At 32.3% G+C, this 24,995-nt stretch overlaps 2 protein-coding genes across 2 annotated transcripts; both read right to left on the bottom strand.

Moving 5' to 3' along the window:
- Positions 1-214: 214 nt before the first annotated feature.
- Positions 215-1,041, bottom strand: LOC119644239. Its single transcript, XM_038043803.1, has 3 exons — positions 1,030-1,041; positions 507-680; positions 215-382 (listed from the first exon to the last, which is right to left on the bottom strand). The coding sequence occupies exons 1-3, from the start codon at positions 1,039-1,041 to the stop codon at positions 215-217; spliced, it is 354 nt and encodes a 117-aa protein (XP_037899731.1).
- A 2,390-nt stretch (positions 1,042-3,431) lies between these two features.
- Positions 3,432-15,117, bottom strand: LOC119639063. The gene is made up of 4 exons (XM_038036245.1): positions 15,023-15,117; positions 14,603-14,877; positions 4,049-4,141; positions 3,432-3,937 (listed from the first exon to the last, which is right to left on the bottom strand). The coding sequence occupies exons 2-4, from the start codon at positions 14,753-14,755 to the stop codon at positions 3,557-3,559; spliced, it is 627 nt and encodes a 208-aa protein (XP_037892173.1). The 5' UTR covers positions 14,756-14,877; positions 15,023-15,117; the 3' UTR covers positions 3,432-3,556.
- Between the last annotated feature and the right edge of the window lie 9,878 nt (positions 15,118-24,995).

The following is a 24,995-nucleotide window of genomic DNA, read 5'->3' as shown; positions in this document are numbered from 1 at the left end:
CATAATGTACTCTACAATGCGAGTGAAGTAGAGTATAAAGTAATAGGAATAAGTACACAATGATAGGAGTACTATAGGTGGCGGAAATTGTAGGGGCTACGAACAAAGGAAATAAATTTCAATAAAATTATATTGAATTTTTAATGTAAAAGCTCTCAACAATCTTATATAATAGAATGCTTAACAAATTCCTAATTATAGAGATAAATAATATTTAAATTTCGTTAAGACTATCCATATCCATCGTTAAAGCACGTGGTGTAGTAGTGGTTGTTGTCGTTGTTGTGGTCGTAGTAGGATCTTCAAACCCTTTAACTACTAAAGCATCGCCAAAAACTGGTTTGAAAAATAAAACAAAACGCGAATAACGTCTCGCAGAGTTCTGCAAATATAAACATAAATACGTTAATATGGTAAAGAGTTTTTAAAGCCAAACAACTTTACATTGCTTTATTGAATGCCGTATGCTTGCTTTTACCGCGAGGTTTAAAATTGCATACACTTACCATTATAAGACGAGATGCAACTTTCGAGACATTCGTTAAAGTTTGAAAAGCTGTACTAAAAAGTTCATCCGGAAAGTCTAACGATACAGCAGACCGATCGAATTCGGGAGTATCGTCTGGATAGGTTTTTTCTTTATTAACGGCTCGTTTAATTCTTTCAGGGGCGATTTGAAACTGAAATTACATGAAGATTAAATTAGGCGAAATTGCGAAAACGTTGGAAAAAGAAATTTTATTTCAAATAAACGGAAAATATTTTATTATAAATGTCTTGGTTAAATCATTTTCTATTGCTTGATATTGAGCTGCAAAGGCCCGAAAAATCCACAAAAATTGTCTTTTATTATATATTTCTTGCATTCTATGAAATTTTCTTTATAAAATTCTAAGACCAAAGCGATAAGCCTTCGCACGACTTTACATACTAAGACATACTATAAGCTGTACAGATATGTATTCTTATCCAAAGTAAATCCCTCAGTCTTTTTTTTTTTTATGCCTTGTTCGAACTCCCAAACTTAACCTTAGCCATCATATCTTAAAGTTACTTTCAGCAGCCACCTTTCAGAATGGTGGCAATAATTAAAAGCCCATTTATATTGTTTAGGGGTAAATTGATTTGTATATCCCGACAAGCTATATATAATAATAAGATAGTATACGCAGGCCATACATTTTTTAGAAATGCAAATGAGCTTCAAAGGCTTATATTGGTAAAATTAGAGTTAAAATAGAGCTTCAATCGATCATGCCTACAAACCGGCAATATTCACCTGCAAATATGCTAACAAAAAAACTGATTAACTAATTACCATCTATAGTAAAACATTGCCTAAAGCTTAATGCAAGCGTTTATCAGAGCGCCTATAAAGTTCGGTATAATCAGGTTCAATGGGTCAATTAATGCAAAGAAATACTTGAAAAAATATGCAAGATTTTCTCTTACTTGTTTCCATTGTATGCTTGGAACACTATAAGCGTAACGTGATATGCAAGACTAAAACATTTAGCCGCATTTATACTTGCTTCTAAATAGAATTATAAGGTTGGAAAGAATTCGTATCTTGTTGCGTTTAGTTTTCGTTTGCGGTAAATAAAATTTAGCTTAACGCTGTTAGTTTAGCGAAACATCGTTTTAAGGAGATATTCGGCTCAGAGAGTAAACTACAACTATACTTGGGAATCCACTTATATCCCCGCTTCAAATGGACTCTCTATATAAGTGCAAAGTTAACTTGAATAGAACTGGACACGAAAGAATTATGGTCTACGGCTGTTGGAATCGAATTCACAATAAGGTCTCCATAGTACATAACTAAATCAAACATTTAGAGACAATGTAATATTCCGGTCACAACAGATGTAATTAAACAAAGTGCCATTAGATATTTTAACAAAGCCATAAGGCATAGCAATCCTTTTGCTCGCTCTCTACTCTTAATCGGGATATATTAAAACACATAGTCACTACAGGCTTAGTAAACTGAATGGTGACCTCAAGCAAGATAATCTGCCTTGGCAGTCATCATCAGGTCTGCATTGCATATAACATTTCAGTACTTATTGTAATTGTTTATATTATATTATATGTTATATCATATATTACATAATACGCATTTATAACAGAAAAAGGCAAGCTATCATAATTGTGAAAACATACTTATGTAGCATTAAATAACGAAAACAAGAAGAAATAGTTACAAGTTACAAGCGTTGCGAAGATTTCGTACAATTTCAGTTGTTTGTCTTAAAAGTTTTTAGGAGATGAACTGATTGGGCTGAAGATCAGCTTTGTATAGCATCAAGGCAAAAAATTTTCTGACGCTTAACTTTCATTGCTTTAACGATTAGAAAATTTGTAGTTCGATATCGTACAAGACGCAAATACCATTAGAACATTTTCATCATAATTTAAAGCAGAGTAAAATTATGTTTATGAATTCAAAAACCACATCTACACTAAATTTGTTTGTCGATCTTCCAGAAGAAATTTCACCCTACGTTGTCAATGTTGAACGCTTGTCTATATGATAACTAGTCCGCCTGACTAATTGAGTAAGCAAATGATCTATCAACTCATTGGTCCTTGGGATCAAATCTCAGCTGCGGTAGAGTTTACAAGAGAGCGGATAGCCCCATATGCTAGTGCTTTAACAGTTTAATCTTAGGATTTATTACTCCGCCTAAATTAATAATAACAATAACGATATATTACAACGTGACTGTTTAATTAAGATAAAAAGCGATAAAAGAGAGCAAGAGAAATTTTCAATTAGTGAGAAATCATCATTGTATGGCAGAATAAATTGAATGAATTTTTGTGAAAGACCATACCACCCATACATATATCGAGATATGTGTGACCGAATCAGCATACTTCCAAGACGGGCGGATTATCATATATGAATTTGCAAAATGCTGCAACATTTAAGATTTATGCAAGCGTGCACTGCGTTGAAGCGGGAGAAAATGTTAATAATAGTAGGAAACAATAATACACCGGTAAAAAATCGATATATATATGTATGTCGAAGCAGAGGATCACACTGTTTAGTTTTTTTTTTTTTTATAAATCAACAAACACTAAATGAAGAATTAAAAATTTCTTTGAAATGTTAAAAAAATTTTATCAAATTTATTTAATATATGTATGTATAAGAAACAATTCCGAAAAATATATATATATATTTTTTTCTCAATTATAAAACAAATAAAAATTTAATTTATGCTATAGCTTATGTACAAATGAATGCATAATATTTACAAACTTTATTTATGGATTATTGTGCATGTGAAAAATTAGGGTGAAAGAGAAGAAATCTTCGAGAACATATAGGTAAGAGAAAAAAAGCGAAAAAGTCATTTATTCTATACACTTTTTTGTAAATGTAATTAATTTGTTTAAGGTTAATTTTTAAGAAAAAGTTTTTTTATTATTTTTTTTTTTTTTTTTATATACAACAAGACAAAAACTAAAAACTGCTCTTCAACCATTTGCACAGACATTAGAAATATGAAGGAAAATTGCTATGCGATCAGTTTGTTAAAATTTAATAGCCAGCCTCGTCGGAATCGGGTGCAGGTGTGCTGCCACCGGCAGCAGCCCCACCGCCAGATGAGCCTTGCAGTATGGGTCCAGAGAAACCTAAAAATTTTGATACTACATTGCCTAGACCTGCATTGTTATTGCTACCGCCGCTGCCGCCAGAACTGCCACTGAAAGCGGTTATCGTAGTTAATACACCAGTTGTTATATCATTAGCGATATTGCCCAACGAGCGAATTTTCGGCGATACAACGGCCGTTATCAATGTCTGAACATCTGGTATTGGCACTGGATTAGGAATATCATACTGTTTGTTCTTCTCAATATTAGCGCGATCCAGTTGTTCAATAACGCGAGTCTTAGTATCTAAGAGATTATCGATTTTCTAGGAAAATAACGCATGAAAATATTATTAAAAAAAAAAAAAGGGAAAAGACAAAAACGTTAATAATAAATTTGAATTCGAAACGAAAAAATAAATATCAATAATACTCACACCAAATACAAAACCCAAGACAGCATTTTTTGCTTCAAATGTGGCATCAGGCAATTTTCTTTTATTACGTTCTAACTCATCACTAGTTTTATCCTAAAAGTAGTTAATCGTTATAGCAATCTTTCTGTACACATAAAAGAATACTTTTATCATATATTAAAAACTTAGAAAATCAGAATCCGTTAAACGGATACATGTCAAGTGGTAACGAGAAACGATATTTAATTAATTTGATCTATGGACTAAAAATATTGAACAACCAATAAACATTAAATTGCGTCAAACCAAAAAAAAAATTATTGAGCCAAACGTTGATTGAGTATAGGAAGCGTGCCACACTGCCAGTAACGTACAGAAATATTTTTAAGGCAACAAACCTATCCATATACCGACTTGTTCATCAATTCACTCTAAGCGCATGAACCTTCAAACAAAATTGATATAAATGTAGCGAAAATTGTCATCTCATCCAAATTCCAAGCTTTCGCTTGTAGTACTCGAAGAGAGAGAGAGAGAGAGAGAGAGAGAGAGAGACACGCACACACAGAGAGCGGGAGCTGAGCTATATATAGTCCGACTGATACTGGTTGAAATAATATTTGGCACATAACTGAATGTACTCGTAAACCATAGAAGGGCCTGCTAACATAAAAACTAAACAAGCAAAAAAACTATATTCAGCTGCGCCCGAATCTTTTATTTCCGCACACGCACGCACTCACTCACACATTATCTTTATCACAAAAATAATGAAATTTCAATATCCTATAATATTGGGTGGGCGTTTTCGGTTTCTCCACTTTTCCACCGCAGCTGTAGGATCATCGATGGACTATAGTCTTTCATTTGCCGTAGCTCATAAGTAATGAGTAAAGAACTCAGTTTGTTTTGCTTTGATACGCAGATGTATGTTCTCGGCTTATGTTGTACTCTCAATGCTTTTGCTATCTTCCAGGTAGAAGAATATGTGTGCGAAAGATATTGCAGACAAGAATAGACGGACATATGGTTTCTGAAACTTCGTTCTAGGTGCTGTAAATGTTTGAAAAAATTAAATATCCGCTTAATCAGTGATGGTTATGATCAAGTGTACGCTCTGTGCAAGAAGGAAAAACAAGTGAAACCATTTATCATTGGGTAAGATCGACTATATAAAATTGCCCTGCACCGCATTGCCCAACGAAATTTTTCATTTATTTTCGTACTAAAAAACCGATAATTATGTTAGCAGGATACTTTTCGTGAAATAGTCGAGATACAAGAGACATAAAGGAAACCATTACTGAAATAAATAGTGAAAGAATAGAGTAAAAGCCAAGCTCCATTAGAAGATATATTTTCATGTTCAGTTAATTGAGTTGACATGTACAAATTTTTGGTTCAGAAGAAGTTGTAAGATTATGCTTATCATTACACCGGATAGATAGGGAGATGGATAGAAGAAAATCAAATATCACTTTCTACTCGCTGATCACGAATAATCAGTAATTGTTGCGTATATATGTGGCAAACTTTAGATAATCCTGAGTCTCTCTTGTTAGTAACTGGACTGAGTTTTGGTTTTTAATTTCGAATTTGTTTAATTTTCTCTTCTTGTCAATCTGCCACATTGTTTACTTTGTTAACCGTGAAAACTTAGAATATCGTTATATATTATATAACTACCGATCACTAAATGCGTGCAATTTCACACGTCCCGAGAGATACTATTATCAAAACATTTCTGCATCATAGAATCTGAGACGCGAAATTTTACTCAGCTACCACAAGACTTAACCGCTATAACAAAAAAATCATATTTCGGGTTTGGCGTTTCGTGTGTTAAAATTAATCGATTTGAAGGCATCTGGATTGTTGAAAGGAACGACCATAATATTAAAAAAAATCAAGATAGCGACACTTTTTTACATGTCACTCTGGCCATCCAGTCATATTACAAAATCGATTTAGATAGCGATGAAAGCTAACGATTACAAAGTGCTAGTGCATACAGCTCGTGTCACCAGGCCCGAGCACTTCCGATTATCGCGTTTCTGCAGCGATGGAGCACCTCCTTTTTAAGCAACGCCTTCGGTCGTGCAAAGTTTTGCAAGAACAACTCGATGAGTGAGTGGTTCGCCGAAAATTGCCTTTTTGTAGACAGCTCACATACATTTTCATTTTTTACCTGGAAAACTTTAACTTTCTATCACGAAAGATGCAAGGACATCTAACACGTCTACTTGACCCAACGGACTCCAAATTTCCCACGTACTCAACAAAACCGAAGATGCATATAGTTAAAGGCGAGTTACACATATAGTTCTGATTATTGTAAATATCGTATATAGGCGATTAATACATTTACAGTTTGCGGTGCACATGCACTATATGCAAATGTTAAATATCGATTGCTTTCATCGTTGGCCGTTTTAGTGTACATTTTTATATTTATATATCATATTATATATAGTTTCATGTATCAAGGACGTAAATTAAATTTAAGCCAAGGTTACGATATTGGTTCAACATCGCAATTCCCCATATACACTACCATATTTGTTAATTGCTAATGAAACATTATCAAAATATATATATATATATATATATATATATATATGTTGTCCAAACAACCATTAGATACAATCACAGAATAACGCAACAAATTTATTCTTGTTGTCTCTAATGTAAACATTATCAATATTGAATATTAATTAAATTAAATGTTTTCAAATATTTATTTATTTATTTCTTTATTTTTTTTTTATTTTTTTTTTATTTTTTTTTTTGTTTCTTTATTTTTCTTGTAAACAATTGAACTTGGCCTCAAAATTCAATTGAATGAATGTAAATTAGATGAAAACCAGTTTTTAATATATTTATAGATTTCTTTCGATTTAACATTTTTCTCGCGTTACAGTTAATCAAATATATATTTCAGGAATTTTCAAATTACGTGTACGTATGACTTTAATATATGTATGCATATAAAATGATAACATTCAACTTATTTGATAGCGATATAAGACGATCTATAGAAGTCGTGAGAATTTTTGGTGAAATGATTCTATTACGCAGAAGACATATTGCAACGTGAAAGAATCTTTTTTATATTCATTTAAAAGCCCAGTCATATGTAAATAGAAGGGTCGTAGATCAAGTAAATGAAGTACACATAGGTTGTGTGGACAAACCTTGCCTTGCCTTGACGTTTTAATCTTAACATAACAGAATCGTTTATTTCATAATAAAATTCTTCACTAAAATTCGAGTTCGATAACGAACGTTATTATGATTTTTATGGTCGATTAATTAAATTTCTTCTTTTTTTTTCTCTTCTATATGACCAATCATTCAGACGATGTCCACTATTCGTGTAACATAGTGTGATCAGAAGAAGATAAAGAGCAGCCACAATCTAGTGGAAATCGTCGCGGCCTTCTTATGCCTTTACGACTGCCCTTACGAGTACTGAGCACTACCTAGAGCTACAATCAAAGTAGTACACACTGCCGCATTTGAGATTTGAACCTACGAACACTGACTTGCTAGTCGCTACCGCTTCCCCACTCGGCCCACTAATGCAATACAAGAGAATGCAATGGAATAGACTGCTATTGTTTTATTCCTCCGTTCCAGGAATTTTCCATATTTTCGCAGAGCATTCTGCAATGAATTGTAAGAACTGAATGTCGCAGATTTCAATAAAATAGCTCAAAATACATTACAATTGATGAAAAAATGAAGCTATTAAAAATGAAGTTCGGTGTAGGTCGCCGCTAACGGCATCTTTTCTAAGTCATAGATTTCAAGTTCAATTTTATGCTCCCTTCCGCTTAATGAATCGTGAGCTTTTATTAATCATTGGTAATCCTTAGTAATTTTTAATCAAATAAAACTAACTGATCACTAAATAAAGATGTCGCTCAATAAGTTTGCAGGATAATACACAAATATTGAATGGCTATTGACGAGTCCATATTATTTTTAAATAGTATCAACCTTCAAACGAAATTTGTGAAAATTTCATCACTTTCTAATCATTAATTTAAACATTACAGTGATATTAGTGAGGCTACACACGAAATTCCATTTTTTCTTTTCGTTATTTTACACAAACAAAACAAGCAACGATTAAAAAAGCGAAGAGATATTTTAAAAGTGTTTTAAATGTTAAATATTATTCAAGCTATTTAGAACTTGGCATTAAGTCAAAATACAAAAAAAAATTTGTCTCTTAACAGCAATTATTACCAACGAGAAAACCAAACGAACACACCGATTTAACAATAAAGTAATCAAAAATAAAGAGAGAGATATTATTATAAATACAGTGAAAAAATCCCAGACTGATCGTAATTTAAATAATATACGGAATAAGCAGCTATAATTGGGCAAGACCTACGTCAACATTTTATAATGTGCACATGGCTGGCTCATAAGAGCACATATATATATATACATATATATATAAATGCGGGCATGCGCATAAATTGTGTTATAGTATATACGTGCGAATTATATGAAAGGTTGCGCATGTGTAGATGTTAAAAATTTAATGAAAAAAAAAAAACTTTAAGTAAGTTAAGTAATTTCGAAAACTTGAATATAAACATAAAATTATTCCATTGTTATATGCGGCAAATTTATTATAACTGAACATATAGTTGGTTTTTTTTTTTTTCTTTTTGTTTTTATTCTCTGCTTTGAATATTTAACAATTAAAAAGTGAAAATTTTTAACTAATATAAAAATTTAATTAATTAGTTCATTATACTTTGCATTGCATTCCTTTAAAGGCTAATAACGATCTTTTTTACAAATAAAAGATTTTATTACATTTTCATATTAAGCATGATTTCGATGTCACGAAATGCTTCCAAACTTTTCAAAGACCTAGATGATGTACTCTCAATGAGACTATTTAAAGAAATGCTTCATTCAGGAAGTGACCTTAATCGGCGGACAGGAACATGTAATTTAATATGGCTTCACTTACTTTTTGTGTTATTTAAGAGACTATTAAAAAACCTTGAAGAAAGGATTTTCAATTGACTTTGTAAGCTCCTGTCACCAGCAACATATTTTGGAAAATGAAACAGATTCGTATGGAATGAAAGTCTGCTGATCACTCTCCGCTCGTAAACTCCTCGTATCGGCTAAAATATATTAAGATCTGGCGATCCAAAGTATTGTTAACCGCATAGCGCGCTGCGTTTATATCGTTAAACTTAGAGATAACATCTCCCCCTTCATTCATGCTTTCTTAAAACTCTACTTTCCCGATAATCTAAAAATTCATTTTGCTTATCTAACTCTACAAAATTGTTCATCTTTGATCCCTAAGTCTTTTTCAAGGTACGACTGCCGACTTTCTAGATCGGTTTTCTAACTCATCAGCCGAACGATCTTTTACTGTTCGTGTTCGATAATTCTTTGTATACGTTTAGAAGAAAATTGGCTGCACTGCTGAACTCATAATCAATATTTTGTTGCTGGTATTGATGATTACGGATGCTACGGATGTTACCTAATGAAAATGCATAAATAAAATAAAATGAATTCCAGCATCAGGCGCTTGGAGAAAAACTGGCTAACTGACGAGCGATAGAAGTAGATGTTCGAACATTCTGAGACCAGGATTGATAAACGATCGAAAGAAGTACAGAGATAGGGCTAAATGGAAGATAAGAGCATTCGTGGTCTCTCTGATCTCTATTTCTGATTTCACAATGAACCAACGTAGCAAAAATGTTCCGACGCTTCTTCTGCAAATATTTATTCAAGCAATAATGGCTTTTGTATTAGGAAAACAAGTTTTAATTATTCATTCGCTTTGATGGCCATATATATGCCTAATCGCACCTAGTAATAATATGCATCCTGCTAATGCAATCTGTGCTTAAACTTTCAAATTAGAAATTATTACCATTCCAGCCACCGAAGAATGGACGTACATATATTAGTGCTCTCGTACCGTTTGTAGCTCCCATACATATATATATTCATTAAACTTTTGATGGATGCAAGATTCTGCGTCGCTTACGTCCGTTTATGCGCTCATCATCCGATATCGGAATTTTTATATTTGCAAATATTAAGATTGATGTAAGCGATTAAAAAAAATATATTATACGCAATGATTTAGAAGAGCTGTTTAAAATGATTGCGAAAAGTGTATACAAAGCATTTTGCAATGGGAAGTTTTCATAAGTCCGTTCAAAGTAATTTTACGATCGATTGTTGTTTCTAAAATTGAAATGAATTGATGGTGAAGATTAAAGGCAGATGTACATAACTCGTTTCAAATTGTCTTAGTTAAATATTAACTAATCTAAGTAAAGAACTGGTTTAGCTGTACATGCATATTAATTATGTGTCCGTGCGTGAAAAAGATTTGAAATATTTAAAGTTCAAACAAAGATTAATTATTATCTCGATTGGCGTCTTATGATATTTTAAAGTACCGGATGGCATTCACTTGAAATCTTTTATAAATCACGTAGAAAAGTGTGTTAAGAAGCCATAAATTAAAATATTATTTGCAAATTTTATTTATAATGCCATCAAGTGTTTGTCTATCAATTTATATGCACTATTGCATACAAATAAACAATAAAAATAATAATAATTATCATTATTTTTTTAAAAATTTCATTTTATTTATTTAGTAAAACAACGACAAAGACAGAAATATAGGCTTCTATCACGTCTCTTCCTTAATCACTCTTAAACAATTTTCTATAAATAACATAACAAATACATCAAGAAATCACGAACAAAATGTTCCGTAAAAGTCTTACATATCTTGTTAATGATGATATATATCAATATATCAGTATATACGACGAAAAGTGAGATTTCCTCAATTTAACAGGGTGCACTTACTTTTTTTCCTTTTTGTATCTCATGCCTTTTTTTTTTATTATTATACTATAACCAATCGCTCAAGCAATGCCCCTCCCTACCCGTGTAACACGGTACACGGTACGAACAGAAAGAAGAGAGGAAAGAGAAAGAAATAGGGAGGTGGCTACCGCCATCAAGTGAAGTTGTGCCCAATCGATAAGTGTTGTGCCTTTGCCAACTAAATACTCATTATAGCTATGTCCAAGGAAAACTCTACCGCACTTGAGATTTTAATCTGCAAACACTGACTTAGTAGTCACGCTTCTCATCTACTCGCCTACTCAGCCGGATTGTGTCCGGATATTTACATCACATAGAATCGTTTTGAGCTTGTCTGTCCATCTGTCCTTCTGTCCATCTTCTTTTCTTTTGTTTTATCTATAGAGATGTTTTAACAAAATCTGTTCTGTTCCACAGGCGAATGCTATTAAGAATTATTCAGATTGGATCACTGTTTTCGATCACTTCTCACATAATGCCTTTTGTTAGGCCATGGCCCTATGTAGTATTTCACTTGTTTTTTAAACCAACCTAAAAAAAGCCTTTGCCCCCGCGTCGAGCATGAAAAAAAATTTAAAAAAAAAAAAACCGCGCAAAGCACAGTATATATCTAAGCCAAACATTTTAACTGTAACCTAAAGTCAAAAAAAAAGAGGTAAATAAAACGGGTGAAAAAGAAATAAATTCTAATACCTTCTGCAAAGTCAATGTACTTTTCATTATCAAGATGCCTGCTAGATCGTAGCGAAGCTGCATGCCTTAAAAAAGCCGCTACCTTCACATCGTAGCATACCTTTGATATTTCCGAGCGTCCTTTGCCATTTCAATCATTGCATAAAAACTACAAAGCGTTTTTATTGATTGCGAGCATATGAGTTCAGGATTTCCTCATCATTTGTTTATACAAAGTTTTAGACTAATATAGATTATAGTTTAAATTTACAATACAATCACTCTTCCGTCGTGCACAAAAAAGAAAATCTAGTTTAAATTGCAAAATATAGTCAATCAATCTCCTAACTAGACTGGTTCATCCAAAAAAATGAATCCGCCGCGTTTTATTTTTCTATCCAGCATTTTTGGTGACTTGGGCAAATTAACCATCAAAAGTCAATCGATTTTCAACTTTACTTAATTTTACACTGGTTAATACACGCACAGGTAATGCAAATAAGGTTAGACAAAAGAAAGGGCAAATTAATTATACGTCTATTGGCGATAAATATTGTTTATTATTAATCATATAATGACAAATTGTTTGTGCAAAATACCAATCAAGATTTTATTGCCTTATGTCGAAATGAGTTGTTTAGCTTTCTTGAAGCGAGTCTAAAGTGAGGGTCTGTACATTATCTTTATATATATTTTCGTTATCTTTATGCATACATGTGTACAATACCTATGCATTAAATAAATAAAATGTTTCACGAGGCCTTCAATTTTAAAACATGTCGTATAATAAAAGCAAATAAAAAGATAGGGCAAAAATGGGTCACCGCTAAATATCCTGCACCATTATCGTTCATAAAACGACCTTTCAGAATAAGTTCTTATATTGGACGTGGTCAAGCTATTCCAGGCAAGTTTCAACAGCGTTTTTGCTTCGGCCAAAAAATGTCCTTGTAACTAATTTCTTAACGGTATCTCGAAAATTGAGGCCTGAAGTTTGAACACGAAAAAACAAAAAGGACAGACGGACAGACAAGCTAAGATCTATTCAAAAAGTGGCTCTGAATCCATTGGTACAATAAATGGTGAGTCTCCTTCAAGTGCTTCTGCGTGTTGGATATATCTGCACAAATTTCTACACTTGTATGACATGTGCCGCAGGTTGTCAAAGTGAGCGAAAATTTACATTTTGCTACTTGTCTGCAACACAATTCATTCAGAAGAATATAAGCAATTTACAGTCCCAAAAATGTCCAGTACATGCTGCAATTAAATTAACAATAATATCTAGAACGTTTATTTTGATTAAGAAAAGGAACTTTATACATCTACAAAGGATAGGCAGTGGACTCTACATAATATAGCTCTTCGATGGCAAACACTGTCATATTCCTAGGTGATAATGTGCCCATATGGATAAGCAAAAGGATTTGGGGATTATCAGAGCATAGGACGAACGGACAAACGGACAGACAAACTTAAATCTATAACGTATATAATCGAATCTTGTAGAATTATTTTATACATAAACCTCTTATGCGATCTTGAACAGAGCAAAAATCTTGGAGATCTTTCAGAGAGCTTATCATGGAACAAATTTCTGGGGAAAACTGGGAAATCTTTTTATGCCACATTAATGCTTACTCATTGAAAAGTACATGCGTATAATTTCCAAGACAAACAGAGCCTCTGTTATGTTAGGCGTTTTTGTCAATTTAAAAGCCTATATATTAACTAAATTCTGTTAACAAATATCTCTGTCTTAAGTTGTGAAAGTCTATGCTTTAATTAGGGAATACTGCAAAGTCTTACGAGATTCAAAACTTATACCAATTTTTTATTAATGCGTTGGGTTATAGTAGCTTTGTTCATGCTTGCGCCGGTTTACGATCATAGCAGTCATCTTGATAATTAAAAGCTTTAATGGTTGACGTGGATGTGTTCAAATCAATATAAACGCTTCCATGTCAAGACGAGATGAGAATAAGAGAAAAGTAAAGAGAATGGACGGAATAGCATTAGTGATGAATTTGTTCATCAGTTGCGCGTTGGTCTGTGCTTCATGTGGCATTTTTAAAGCAAATTGATCATATTGATTATCTCTAGCATTTAGCGGGGGCGGGGGTGGAGGCGAGAGTATCTTTAATGTGAAAATCTCTGCACTGATGATATTCTTTATCTCTAGCATTTAATTTCAATAAACAAATCACTTAATATGCCGGCAAGAGAGTCAATTTACTACAAACTGAGTAGTAGAGGGCGGGACGGGGAGTGTGTTTAATCCGAAAATCTCTGCATTGATGGTATTCCTTATCTCTAGCATTTAGTTTCAACAAACAAATCGTTTAGTATGCCGGTAAGAGCGTCAACTTATGAAAAACTGGATCGAAGGTCGAGCGGGGGGTGCCTTCAACGTGAAAATCCCTGCATATAATGACTCTTAAATGCCTCATTGCTATTACCTTGAAATCCTAAAGCCTGCATTAGAGATGCGTCGCAAATTATTTGATGCTTATTAATTAAACATTTATGAGCAGGATTCGGAAAAGATAAACAAGCATAACGACGTTTTATAGATTGCGCCTTAAAATGTTTTATTTATATTAAAAAACAAAAAAGAAGAAATAATAATAATAATAATAATAATGCCCTAAAAAAGTATATATCGAACAATTTTGTAGAAAATTTTTTTTTTAATAAAAAAATCCATATGTTTGACTTTAACTTATTGTGAACATTTAATAAATTTCAAACATATTCATTTTTTTACATTCACTTCTCTTACAACTTAAGAGTCTGAAAAATGATATAAGAAAATCGCCAGCAAACTTGCCAAACATGAAGTGAAAAGCTCAGCATCATGTGTTTGCACAAAAGTATAAACATTTCAATGTATCTCGATTGTTTAAATGACCGACCCCCAAAAAGACTTAATAATTCCATAACAAAATTTTTAAGTAACTCTTTCAATATTAATTTACATAAAGCATTACATACCTTAGCGTTAACTGGATTCAAATCTTCATCGTCCAATTGAAAGGCAGTTAAATCATCATCAATTGCTCGTATATAACGCGTGGGCCATGCTATGCATACATGGCACAAGCTTAACACCAAAATTAAACTTAAACTGTAATTAAGGGCTTCCATTTTATCGTAAATCGTTCGACGGCACAAATCAAATATGCGGCGAGTTATTGTTGATGCTAAATGACAACGATAAGTCTCTTTAGATTAAGTAACAGAATTTTTGATTAGTTTATTCTGACCAACTGTAAAGAAAAAAATTTGAAAATTAGATTAGGAAAATTTTATATTGAAAATATAATTTTGTTGTCTTAATTGCATTTAAGATTAAAGAGGCAAGAGACGATATATAAATTTTACAACATTTCTATTAACAATTTTTCTAGTTACCACAATTTCAAACACGTAACGCTAATTAAAATAATGTTGTTTTTTTTATTTTATTTTTGATTTTTTTTTATTTATTTATTTTTTTTTTTTTTCTTTTTATACTTTTTTTCCTTATTTCACGCAGGAACAACTATAACTAACTAAAATGTTACTCTGAGAGGTGTATTAGCTCGTTCAATAACTTCAAGCAAATGATTGCAGACATAACTTTCGGCGCTGATTTAGCAGTAGCCAAAAAATCATTTACAACACTAACACGGCGGCCCCCGAAACGAGGGACAAAGTAAGGCTAAGCAAAAAAAAAAACAGAAAAGCAAAACAAGTAACCGATAAACATTTATAAAAAAAAAAAAAAAAAAAAAAAAACATCATAACCAAAGTCTAGCTTTGAATTGCTCAGCGATTTAAGCGAACAAGCAGGCAATATGCCGTTTGCGCTTTTCCACCATAGACCATGGAGAATAAGAGTTTATCAAATATCTTGCATTTAGGTATAACGGCTCCACTGCAAACACGATTTTTACTCTTTACGTATAAATATTGGAAAAGCTTTTGGGCGTTAAAATAGTCTCGCATATTATTATTAAATACCGAAAGCTTTCCGTACTTGCATTTAACACATTTTACTCTTTGAGTGTTGTTACCCTTGAATAGAAAATAAACTGACTCAAACCATGTTTAAGCCCATTCTGTGCAAGTTTTGCATATCATTAACACATATTTCATTTTTTTTTCAAACTAATCTTTTAAAAAAATTTTTTTTTTATTTTTTTTTTTTTCATATTACACTTAAATCCTTCATTGTTACTTACTTTTGATATCTGATGTCACCTGCAAATGCGTAAAAACGAAGTTTACATGTTTGCTCAAGAGCAATTGGTACGAGTACATCTTCAGTAAACATTGTTTTAAAATTTCCATTCATACGTCCATCCGTGTGGATGACATGCAGCCGTAAAGTACATGCCCCCTTGATTAGAAAGTGGGCATATGTCCTCTTAATGAATAACGATCGACAATGGAATTAGCTTTGAGAACGGCTGTCATTCACTCACTACATCACGCACACACATATATATATATATATATATATACACACACACACACACAAACACAAGCTATGGCAAAAAACTGAACGTTTGTATATGCGTAGCAATTATTATTCGGAAATTTACAAGAACCATTTCAATTTCCGATGGAGCAAGTAACGCAATCTGCTTAAATTCAAGCTTACGAGAGACAAGAAACAATAATTAATTAAACCATAATTAATAGAATATAAAAACCTTATAAAAAATAGTTCCTTTTATTCGGTAAAAAGCAGGTGTAAAGAATATTCCAGTTACAGTTGTATATATATATATATATATATATATATGTCAATCAAGGGATATCCTGCATACGTGCAATGACTAAAGAGAAAGTGATAGGGAATAATCGCAACCTTACTAACTGAGTGTTCATGAGCATAGTAATCTCTACCGAACTTGAGATTTGAATTCGCAAACACTGGCGTTGTAGTCACGATTCGTAGCTACTAGGCAACTCTTACGGACATATCAGTAGTTAAAATGTACTTTTAGAACACTGATCAGCATAAAGTTACACCTTTTTGCCGTATCTCTAACGATATCAGGCTTCGCAAAGAAAGGCAACGCTCCAGTAATTAATTGCCTTAAAATTTCACTTTAATTACAAATATATTTCTTAAGTTTTCTTTAAGATAATTGTAAAGCAAGGTATAAAAGGAGTATAATCTTTAGAAATAATTTCCGCCCCCGCTTTAACCATTTTATATAATCTATCATTTATTGACTTCCGTAGAAGCTATAGTGACCCGAAGTCACTTTTTCGATTCCTTCATGCCTAATAAATGATTTTAGTTTGCTAATAGCTCTCCTTTAAATATAAGGTCAATTTTTCACTTTACTTGGAATTCCAGAGAGTTTCATGGCTCGACATTCAAACACTTTTCGTTTTGCTTCTAGTTTACGGTACCGTGCATTCTACGACTATGTATATAGCTTTCTATAACAAAAATGCTGAGATAATAAACGAGACACCAGCATCGATCCAGTAGCACATCTTAATCAATAAAGCCCGTAACACGCGCTTACGCAGAACACCCAACAACCTGCATTTCTTGAGTCAGGCGATTTACTCTCTGTTATATACAAATCCGTTCCTATGCGCTTAAAAGGCATATGTTCACGTTTAAGTACTTTTTTTTATCTCCGTTTAGATCTTTTTAATGGAGATAAGAATAATGGAGAAAATTTTCATGACGACGAGAATAGGAAAAATTGCAGGAAACAAGAGCAGAAAAAACTTTATGAAAATTCATTGATTTTATTATATAAAAAGACAGATATCAATGCAGCAGAGTCGCCAATGGGACAAGTCTTTTAGATATTTGTAAGCGATAGGGAAGCGATAGAGAATACCGAACGTCTTGCCTTTGCGGCCACGAATAAGATCTTAAAACTTTTTGTAGCCTGGGAAACGTTGCCGGGAATTCTACTTTTCTTTACGTTCTTCAAATATATTTCCGAGTTTTGTTCCACAGTTTTTTTTTTTTTTTATTTAATCTTCAATGGTGCTCTTATAGGTTTGCCTTACGGATACTATATTTCATCATTTTTTACTTGCCCCATACTGTCACAAATGAGTTGTGATTTATGCGACTTAGTTATACGTAAGCTCTTCTGTATTATACGTACTTCGTGTGGTAAGGTAATGGCATGAGAAATTTTGCTATACAAAATCTTTATACATTAATCAGATTACACATTGTTATGTTCGCAGGACTAAAGAGGAGTAAGTGGTGCAATGTCAAAGGTTTTCTTTGCCTTTTGTTTTTTTTTTTTTTTTTTTTTTTTTTTTGAGGTGAGCATTAAAAAAGATTCGTTCCATTCGTTCAATTCGTGCAATCTTTATCTTGTGTTTTCATAATTACATACATTAAGCCTTGTTTATGCAATTGATACTTAATTGTTGTTATACAGGTTAGATATGGAATTTTTGAGCTGACTATTATAACCTGAACTTTGTCTTATGTTAATTGCTTTAGATATATCGTTAAACATTGTTTTACGATTAAATGTTTGGTAAGCAATGCTTGCAAAAAAAATATATATATATATATTTATTAGTTAATATCGCTTTATGTTATAAAAACAAATTGCGCAATTATATTGTCAGAATTTCATAATTGTTGAACAATTTCAAAGTCAACTGTCATATCAAAAGCAAGAGTAGCGAAACAATAGTATGTGTTGTGCTATTTTCAGTTAATTGCCATTTAGAGGTTGTTATTTTCTGCCTTTTTCAATCTTTCATATTTGAAAAATTTCATAATTTCATTTCTTATATTGCCTATGAGTACCCATCTGACGACGTGAGAGGCGCAAGGAATTTTAAAAGGTTCATGCATATCGTTGATTGGTCGTAGTTATCCAAAATGATCCTTGTCACTGCATGCTGGGCTGACGAAAATGCTTTAACTCTCATATTAATGATTTAACCAATAAAAATTAAAAGTTTTCCTTTCCATCAACAACACACTTACTTGCTCATGACAAAGGTAAAAAAAAAAAAAAAGAAGAGTAATAAAAAAGTAAAAATAAAAAAAAAAACACTTTAATCAATCATTCGCACTATTACCAAACAATAATTGTAATTTAATTACACACCTTCACTTTTAATGGTTACGTTACTTAACAGTAACTGCCTTTAGAGTGATAAAGAGAATCATCTTAGCAGCAATAACCCTGCTTGGATATATATATGCGCTCCTTGCCCCAAAATAAAATAAAAAAAACTAAAAAAAAAGAAAACTTCACGTATCTATCTTAAGTAAAATTTTAACATCTCATCACATACGCTAAGTCATCATATCCAAACGAATAACAGAAACGAAATATAACATGTTCTCCCGAAAACGCATCGAGCCTTTTTATCGCACGTTTTTAACCACTTCGGATATAGCTCGACTTAGTTCCAAGTAGTTTTAGTACAATTCAGCAAAATAAAACTCGTTGTTAAATTTTTCTCAATAATAAGACTTATCTCAGTTCTGCCCGATCCTAAAGCAAAGAAGTATTTTTCGAAATTTGTCTTTCTATTCCACATTGCCTGCTGGCGCTCAAAATCGTTCTTGAGATAGATCGTTAACTCCTCCCAGGCCTTTTTCTGCTTTCATCTTACATCATTCGTCCCTAAGAACTACCGAACTCATATCGTACCGTATAAAAAATACAATAGAAATTCGATGGAGTAAATATTCACTTGCGAAAAAATCGAGTCTTTCTGTGCGGCCAGCTTATGTTGAAGGATTAGTTTATAATGATTAAATAATTTGAGATGCGATTGATTATTGTAATTGTTTTTCCTCAGCAAGATCATCTCCTCTGATCAGTACCGATTCAGTGTCGAATTTCCGAACACAAAAGCGACTGAGTTAACATTGATCGCGGCTTTTGCCATGAGACCTTGTCCGTAATTGACGCATATCTCTGGGAAATGTATTACGCTTAAGATATCGTCCGGCATGATTTGAAGTGATCTGCGTGACCTTCGTTCCGTGAATAAAAGTTCACAATACAAACATTATAACTAAACTAATATAGCCTCCCATCTGTAACATTATCAGATAAAATCATTATGATAATTATTGTCTTGTACTCAATTGAGAGACATACACACACACACAAGCACACACATGCACACACATATACAATATGTCCGTGTATATATAACGATCATTATCATCATATTTTATTATAATTCATTGCTTGTGTCGAATTATTTACTAAACGACCTTGAGATGATTACCGGTTTTGCTCTTTATATTTTCATTTTTCTTTCGTTTTTTTGTCTTGCATTCGAATATCTTGGATTTTGAACGTTTGCTTTTTGATCTTTTCAGGTTATTATGTTCGCATCTTTTTGACATGTGATAATTTGGTCTAAAGTCTTGAATATCTTAATGCAAAAGCACACAAAAAGTCACACAAAAACACACATACATACATACATACATACACGCATCATTGTAATGCTAATCAATGTGTCTCCACAACCTGATCTCTTTTTATCGCTATTGCGGTTTTCTTTTCACATGCACTTTGATAGTATTTTAGCACCACATGGCTTTACAACAACGCAACTTAGTTTCGTAATAAATGTTTAAATCATTTAAACAACTTTCAGCGAAAAAAAAATGTACTCTTAAGCTTTTATGCGAGAAGATATCATTAATTAATGTGCAAACACATCCTTACAGAACACAACAAAATTTTGTTTTAAAAAAATTATTTACGCGCTTTTCAAAATCAAACAAAATCGATCTATATCCGCCATTAGCCTGCGTGAAATGAACGATGAATTATAATAGATTGTCGTATGTCATTGAATGACAAGCAGTATTTAGGAAAGCATATCTCAGAAGTAACATACATTTTATATGAACACATAACTATAAATGTTTGATTTACAAGTTTTGAGATTTTTCTTTAAGCAAATAAGCCTCTGAATCTATATATAGTACTGATATGGAACGAAGTATTATAGGAGGAATATAGGCAAGCAAATATAGAATGTAGAATATCGAATGTCGGTCATCGAATATCTAGTACCGATCATCTAGTATCAAATATAGAATATCGCATAAATATCGAACAAGGGCGAATTGAAGCCAGCCTAAGTTGAAAAATCTACTAGATCAACTCAGTCATTCATCTACTACTCCATATAAGGATATATCGGATGCAATTTATTTTATTTTCTACGCAACTCTGCCGTTGAGTAGTCATGGCTGATAATCCAAATAATGGCTTGCAGTTATGAACAGCAGTTCGCTTCTTTTTACAGTTACATATAGGACATGTATATGTAACATGCAGAGCCCTTTCGCGCAAACGATAAATTTTTAATTGCTTCTTTTATTTGAACTTAACGAACGGCGCTGATCTTGTCCACAAGCGGGTGGTCGGACAGATGGACTGACTAAGCAAATAATGAATTGATTTGAATTCCGGCATCGAAAGAAAATCGCATGCTTTCCTACAATAGTGGCCGCTAGAACACAATATTAATTTATCTGATTATGAAGCGATTTTTTTGCAGACATTCCTCTGTTCAGTTTTTTCTTACTTGTTCAAAGGCTATATATATATATATATACATATATACATATTAATTAAGAAGTTTTTTTAATACTATTGAGCCTTATGAATGCAATGAAAACCTCTCTATGGCATTGGTTGTGTTTTTTATGTATTTAGTTTTGTTTTTTAATTGTAAAACGCATTTAAAATCAGTCTTAAGATTATAAATACATTGTTGCTCATACATCAGAAACGAGCATGGATGGATATCTAAAATGTATAAAGCATAACATAAATAAAACCAAAAACTAATTATACAAAAAAAAAAAAAAAAAAAAAAAAAATTTTAAAAAAATTTTTTTTTTTTAAAATTTAAAAAAAAAAAAAAAAAAAACAATAAAAAAAAATTAATAAAAACTGAATTTTAACAAAGCTCTTGGCATGTTTTCTATGGCAAGTAGTTATACCGTATTGATTATATTTTAAACTTTAACCTTAAACGAAACACAGAATTTAATGAAATCTGAAAACTTATCAATGCTAACATTAATCGTTTTTAGTTTACACTATAGTGTAATTAAATAATAGATAAACAACGAAAAGAAGGTTATTTAGTTGTTTAACCATAAAATTGAAAACAAAATCCGAGGCAATTGAAAGCATATGAATGAACGAAAAGATTTACTTTAGTTTTATAACATACTTTATAGTCAACATAATATCAATCCAATGACATTTAAGACATTTTAGAGCATTTTTAATGCGCTGCATTAAGTTTTATATCGAATGGCCCTTCCGTCATAAATCAAAGAACGCAACTATATAGATAAAGCAATTAATTTTTAACAGAGAGATCTTCCGGGTCAACCAACCAACGTTGACGAAGATCAACTTTAAGCCTCGTGGAAGCTTCCTTTCGTTTAACAGTATCCTAAGTAGATAAAGATGCGTGTATATGTATGTATGTGTCCTCCTATCTGCACCACTAATTGTTTCGATCCGAGGACAGAAGTATTTTTTTATTCCGATAGTCGCGATTATAATCATTTTATTATTTCATCCTTCACATGCAAATATATTTATTAAGGACTCCGCGTAGATACAATCTCATACGTATTCAAACTTATCTGGCTGTGTTCTCAAATATGCCGCCCTGAACCCTATTTAAAAGTAAATTTAATTTGGCCGCAAATAATAGGCGAGTAGCTTAAGTATTCAACTAACCTCGACAGATTCCGTCAAGTCCCCCACAAAAAGATACTGACTAAAATTTCAGCATTCATCCATCGATTATCATATCATGAAAGTGTAGAGGGGGAAAATTCCAACCCGTAAAATCTTGCATCACATAGATTACCTTAGATTTGTCTCATATTTTTAACACAAAGTTGTTTGCATTCATTTTGATCTGGCGAGAATATGAATCAACTAAACGATACTTATATATTTATCCATGATCTTTCTAAATCGTTCTAATAGTCTTTTTTACATTTAAGAGATTACTGGCTGTAAAGAGTTCACTTTAAGTGCGAATGTCACAGATTGATGTACCGCATCCTCTACAATTCGCTATGCGACATAGTACGTCCTCTTTCCCAAGCCAAGCCCATAAGAATTAAGCTAAGGCCGAAGTTTGGATTTCACCTTCTTATAATTACTTCCAATTCGATAAGAATACGGACTGATATATAATATTATAGGACTGTTTTGTGGATTTTAAAGAACATCTTTATAAGAACAAACCTTTTAAAATCTCACTGACTGCTTTCTATTGTGTAGATGCCTTTCGTCTAATGACTTAAGTTGCGATCGAACCTCGCTGCCCGAAAAATGAAAATATTAGAAGCAAGTACTCTACGGGAGCAGATGAGATTGTTCATTTGATTTATCACAAACTCTAAGTATTCTTAGGGATAACTACGATTAGCCTGTGTTTAATAAAATATGTTATGTGTATATTATATATACATATGTGTACGGGGCTTTCAAACCCATTAACAACAAAAAGCGGAGCTTGTTTTTACGCTTAAAAGCATAAAATCAAGAGTTTGCAGTTCTTTTTTTTTTTCAAATGTTTATACTTTACACCATTTGCGGTACCGAGCATTGAAAGTTGATGCAAATGGAAGTAAGATCAAACGATTCGGAACTATTTCCTCAATCGATGTAAGCTTGTCTGTCTGTTTAATGTTCATTCATGTATTTTTTGTGTTCAGCCTATAGGTGGCTATTTGTGAGATATTTGGACTGATGATTTCTAGCCCAGGGACAAGCCCTATTGGAAATGGGTTGAATCGGAGAACCTTTTCGGCCGATGCCCATAAAAGAGCTAATTGTGAAAAACTCGTTATATGAAGAAAAATTTGTAATGTTGAAAACTCCTCGACAAAAAGGGCTGCTGGGAGCAATTTTTTGAACGCCCTTCCATATATACATTTATACGAAAACTGAATCGTACAAAAGTTTGAATTCCAAAATTTTTTGGAAAAATAATTCCATAATATATTAAAAACGCCTCATCATTAATACTTTACGATAAAAATCGATCCATAATAATAATTTAGCATAAAAATAAATTCGACCATATTTCAACCATGAGGTTCTATTCCTTTAACACTGTTCGATATTCTCATGAATTATAAATCGTTTGGAAAATAGATTTCATTTTTAATATTTTATGATGCAAAGCGGTTCATAGAAAACTTATCGCAGTTAATTGCAATCACATAGTTTTATTCTTCATACTTCACCATATATAGAGGTTCTCAGGAAAATTAAATCCTTATATGATGACAAATAAAATATTATGTGAAATTTCACAACAAAAATTAGGGAAAAGTAATAAAATCGCCAACAAATCAATTAAGTTTGTTTGTTTGTTTGTTTGTTTGTTTGTTGTCTTACATTACTACTTTTACATTATTATAGCATTATAATGAAAATGAATGAAGAATTGTGTTACGCGAAGTAATAGTGCACGTAGGTTATGTAATGATCGGTCTAATCCGACTCTGACATTCGTAGCTATTTTCATAAAAATAAGTAAACAACATTTCATCACTCGAACCAAAGCTCTCACCCAAGTTTAATGCAACAATGAATTAACTCAACGGCTTAATGTAGCAATAAATTGACTCCCGAAATTCAGTCTATGGAAAATCACATCGTTACAAATTACACAATTATCTTGGAGCGTATCCGTATGAGACCGCAAATAGCAGCATAATACGTCTGCCAAAATGAAATGAAATCAAGTCACAATATTACGATTGATTGCATTCAAAAACAACATATTCGAAGAATCTAATGCTTTGCGGAAAAGTTAATGTCAACGTAGTCAAAGATTTAGTGATCGACAGAAAGTGTATATATGGAAAAAAAAAATTACAAAAAAAAAAAATCAAAAAAAAATTTCAAATGTTGAACATTTGTGTCTCGTAACGAATCGCTAAACTAGGTAAACTTTACGATATCAGAGAACTTATACTCGAACCTTTTGAAATTATATTGAGCGGAGGCTGCAATGCAGACAACCTGAGAACTAAGCTTACGTCGAACATTCACATTTTCCAAGATTTGTTCAGGGTTTTTTTTTTTTTTTCTTTTTTGAATTAAATAATGATTGCTTGAGCTGCTAGCATAATCGTAGATTTCATATCGTAAGTTTTCTTTTCTTTTTTTTTTTTTTTCAATATTTGAAAGCCTTACTTACCTGCCTTTCGTTAACAAAGAAATCTTTCTCTTCAATAATATTTTAAGATATTAATTATTTATTATTTCACAAGAAATCTGAAATTGAAAGACACACAAAACATAACAAAACATTAAGCAGAACAACACGATCGTTCCCTTATTGATTTTTTAAT

The sequence above is a fragment of the Glossina fuscipes genome, unplaced genomic scaffold, assembly GCF_014805625.2.
Source record: "Glossina fuscipes isolate IAEA_lab_2018 unplaced genomic scaffold, Yale_Gfus_2 0, whole genome shotgun sequence".
NCBI classification, from domain to species: domain Eukaryota; kingdom Metazoa; phylum Arthropoda; class Insecta; order Diptera; family Glossinidae; genus Glossina; species Glossina fuscipes.
Note: the sequence above shows the minus strand (reverse complement) of the source record. Positions and strands in the feature narration are given on the sequence as shown.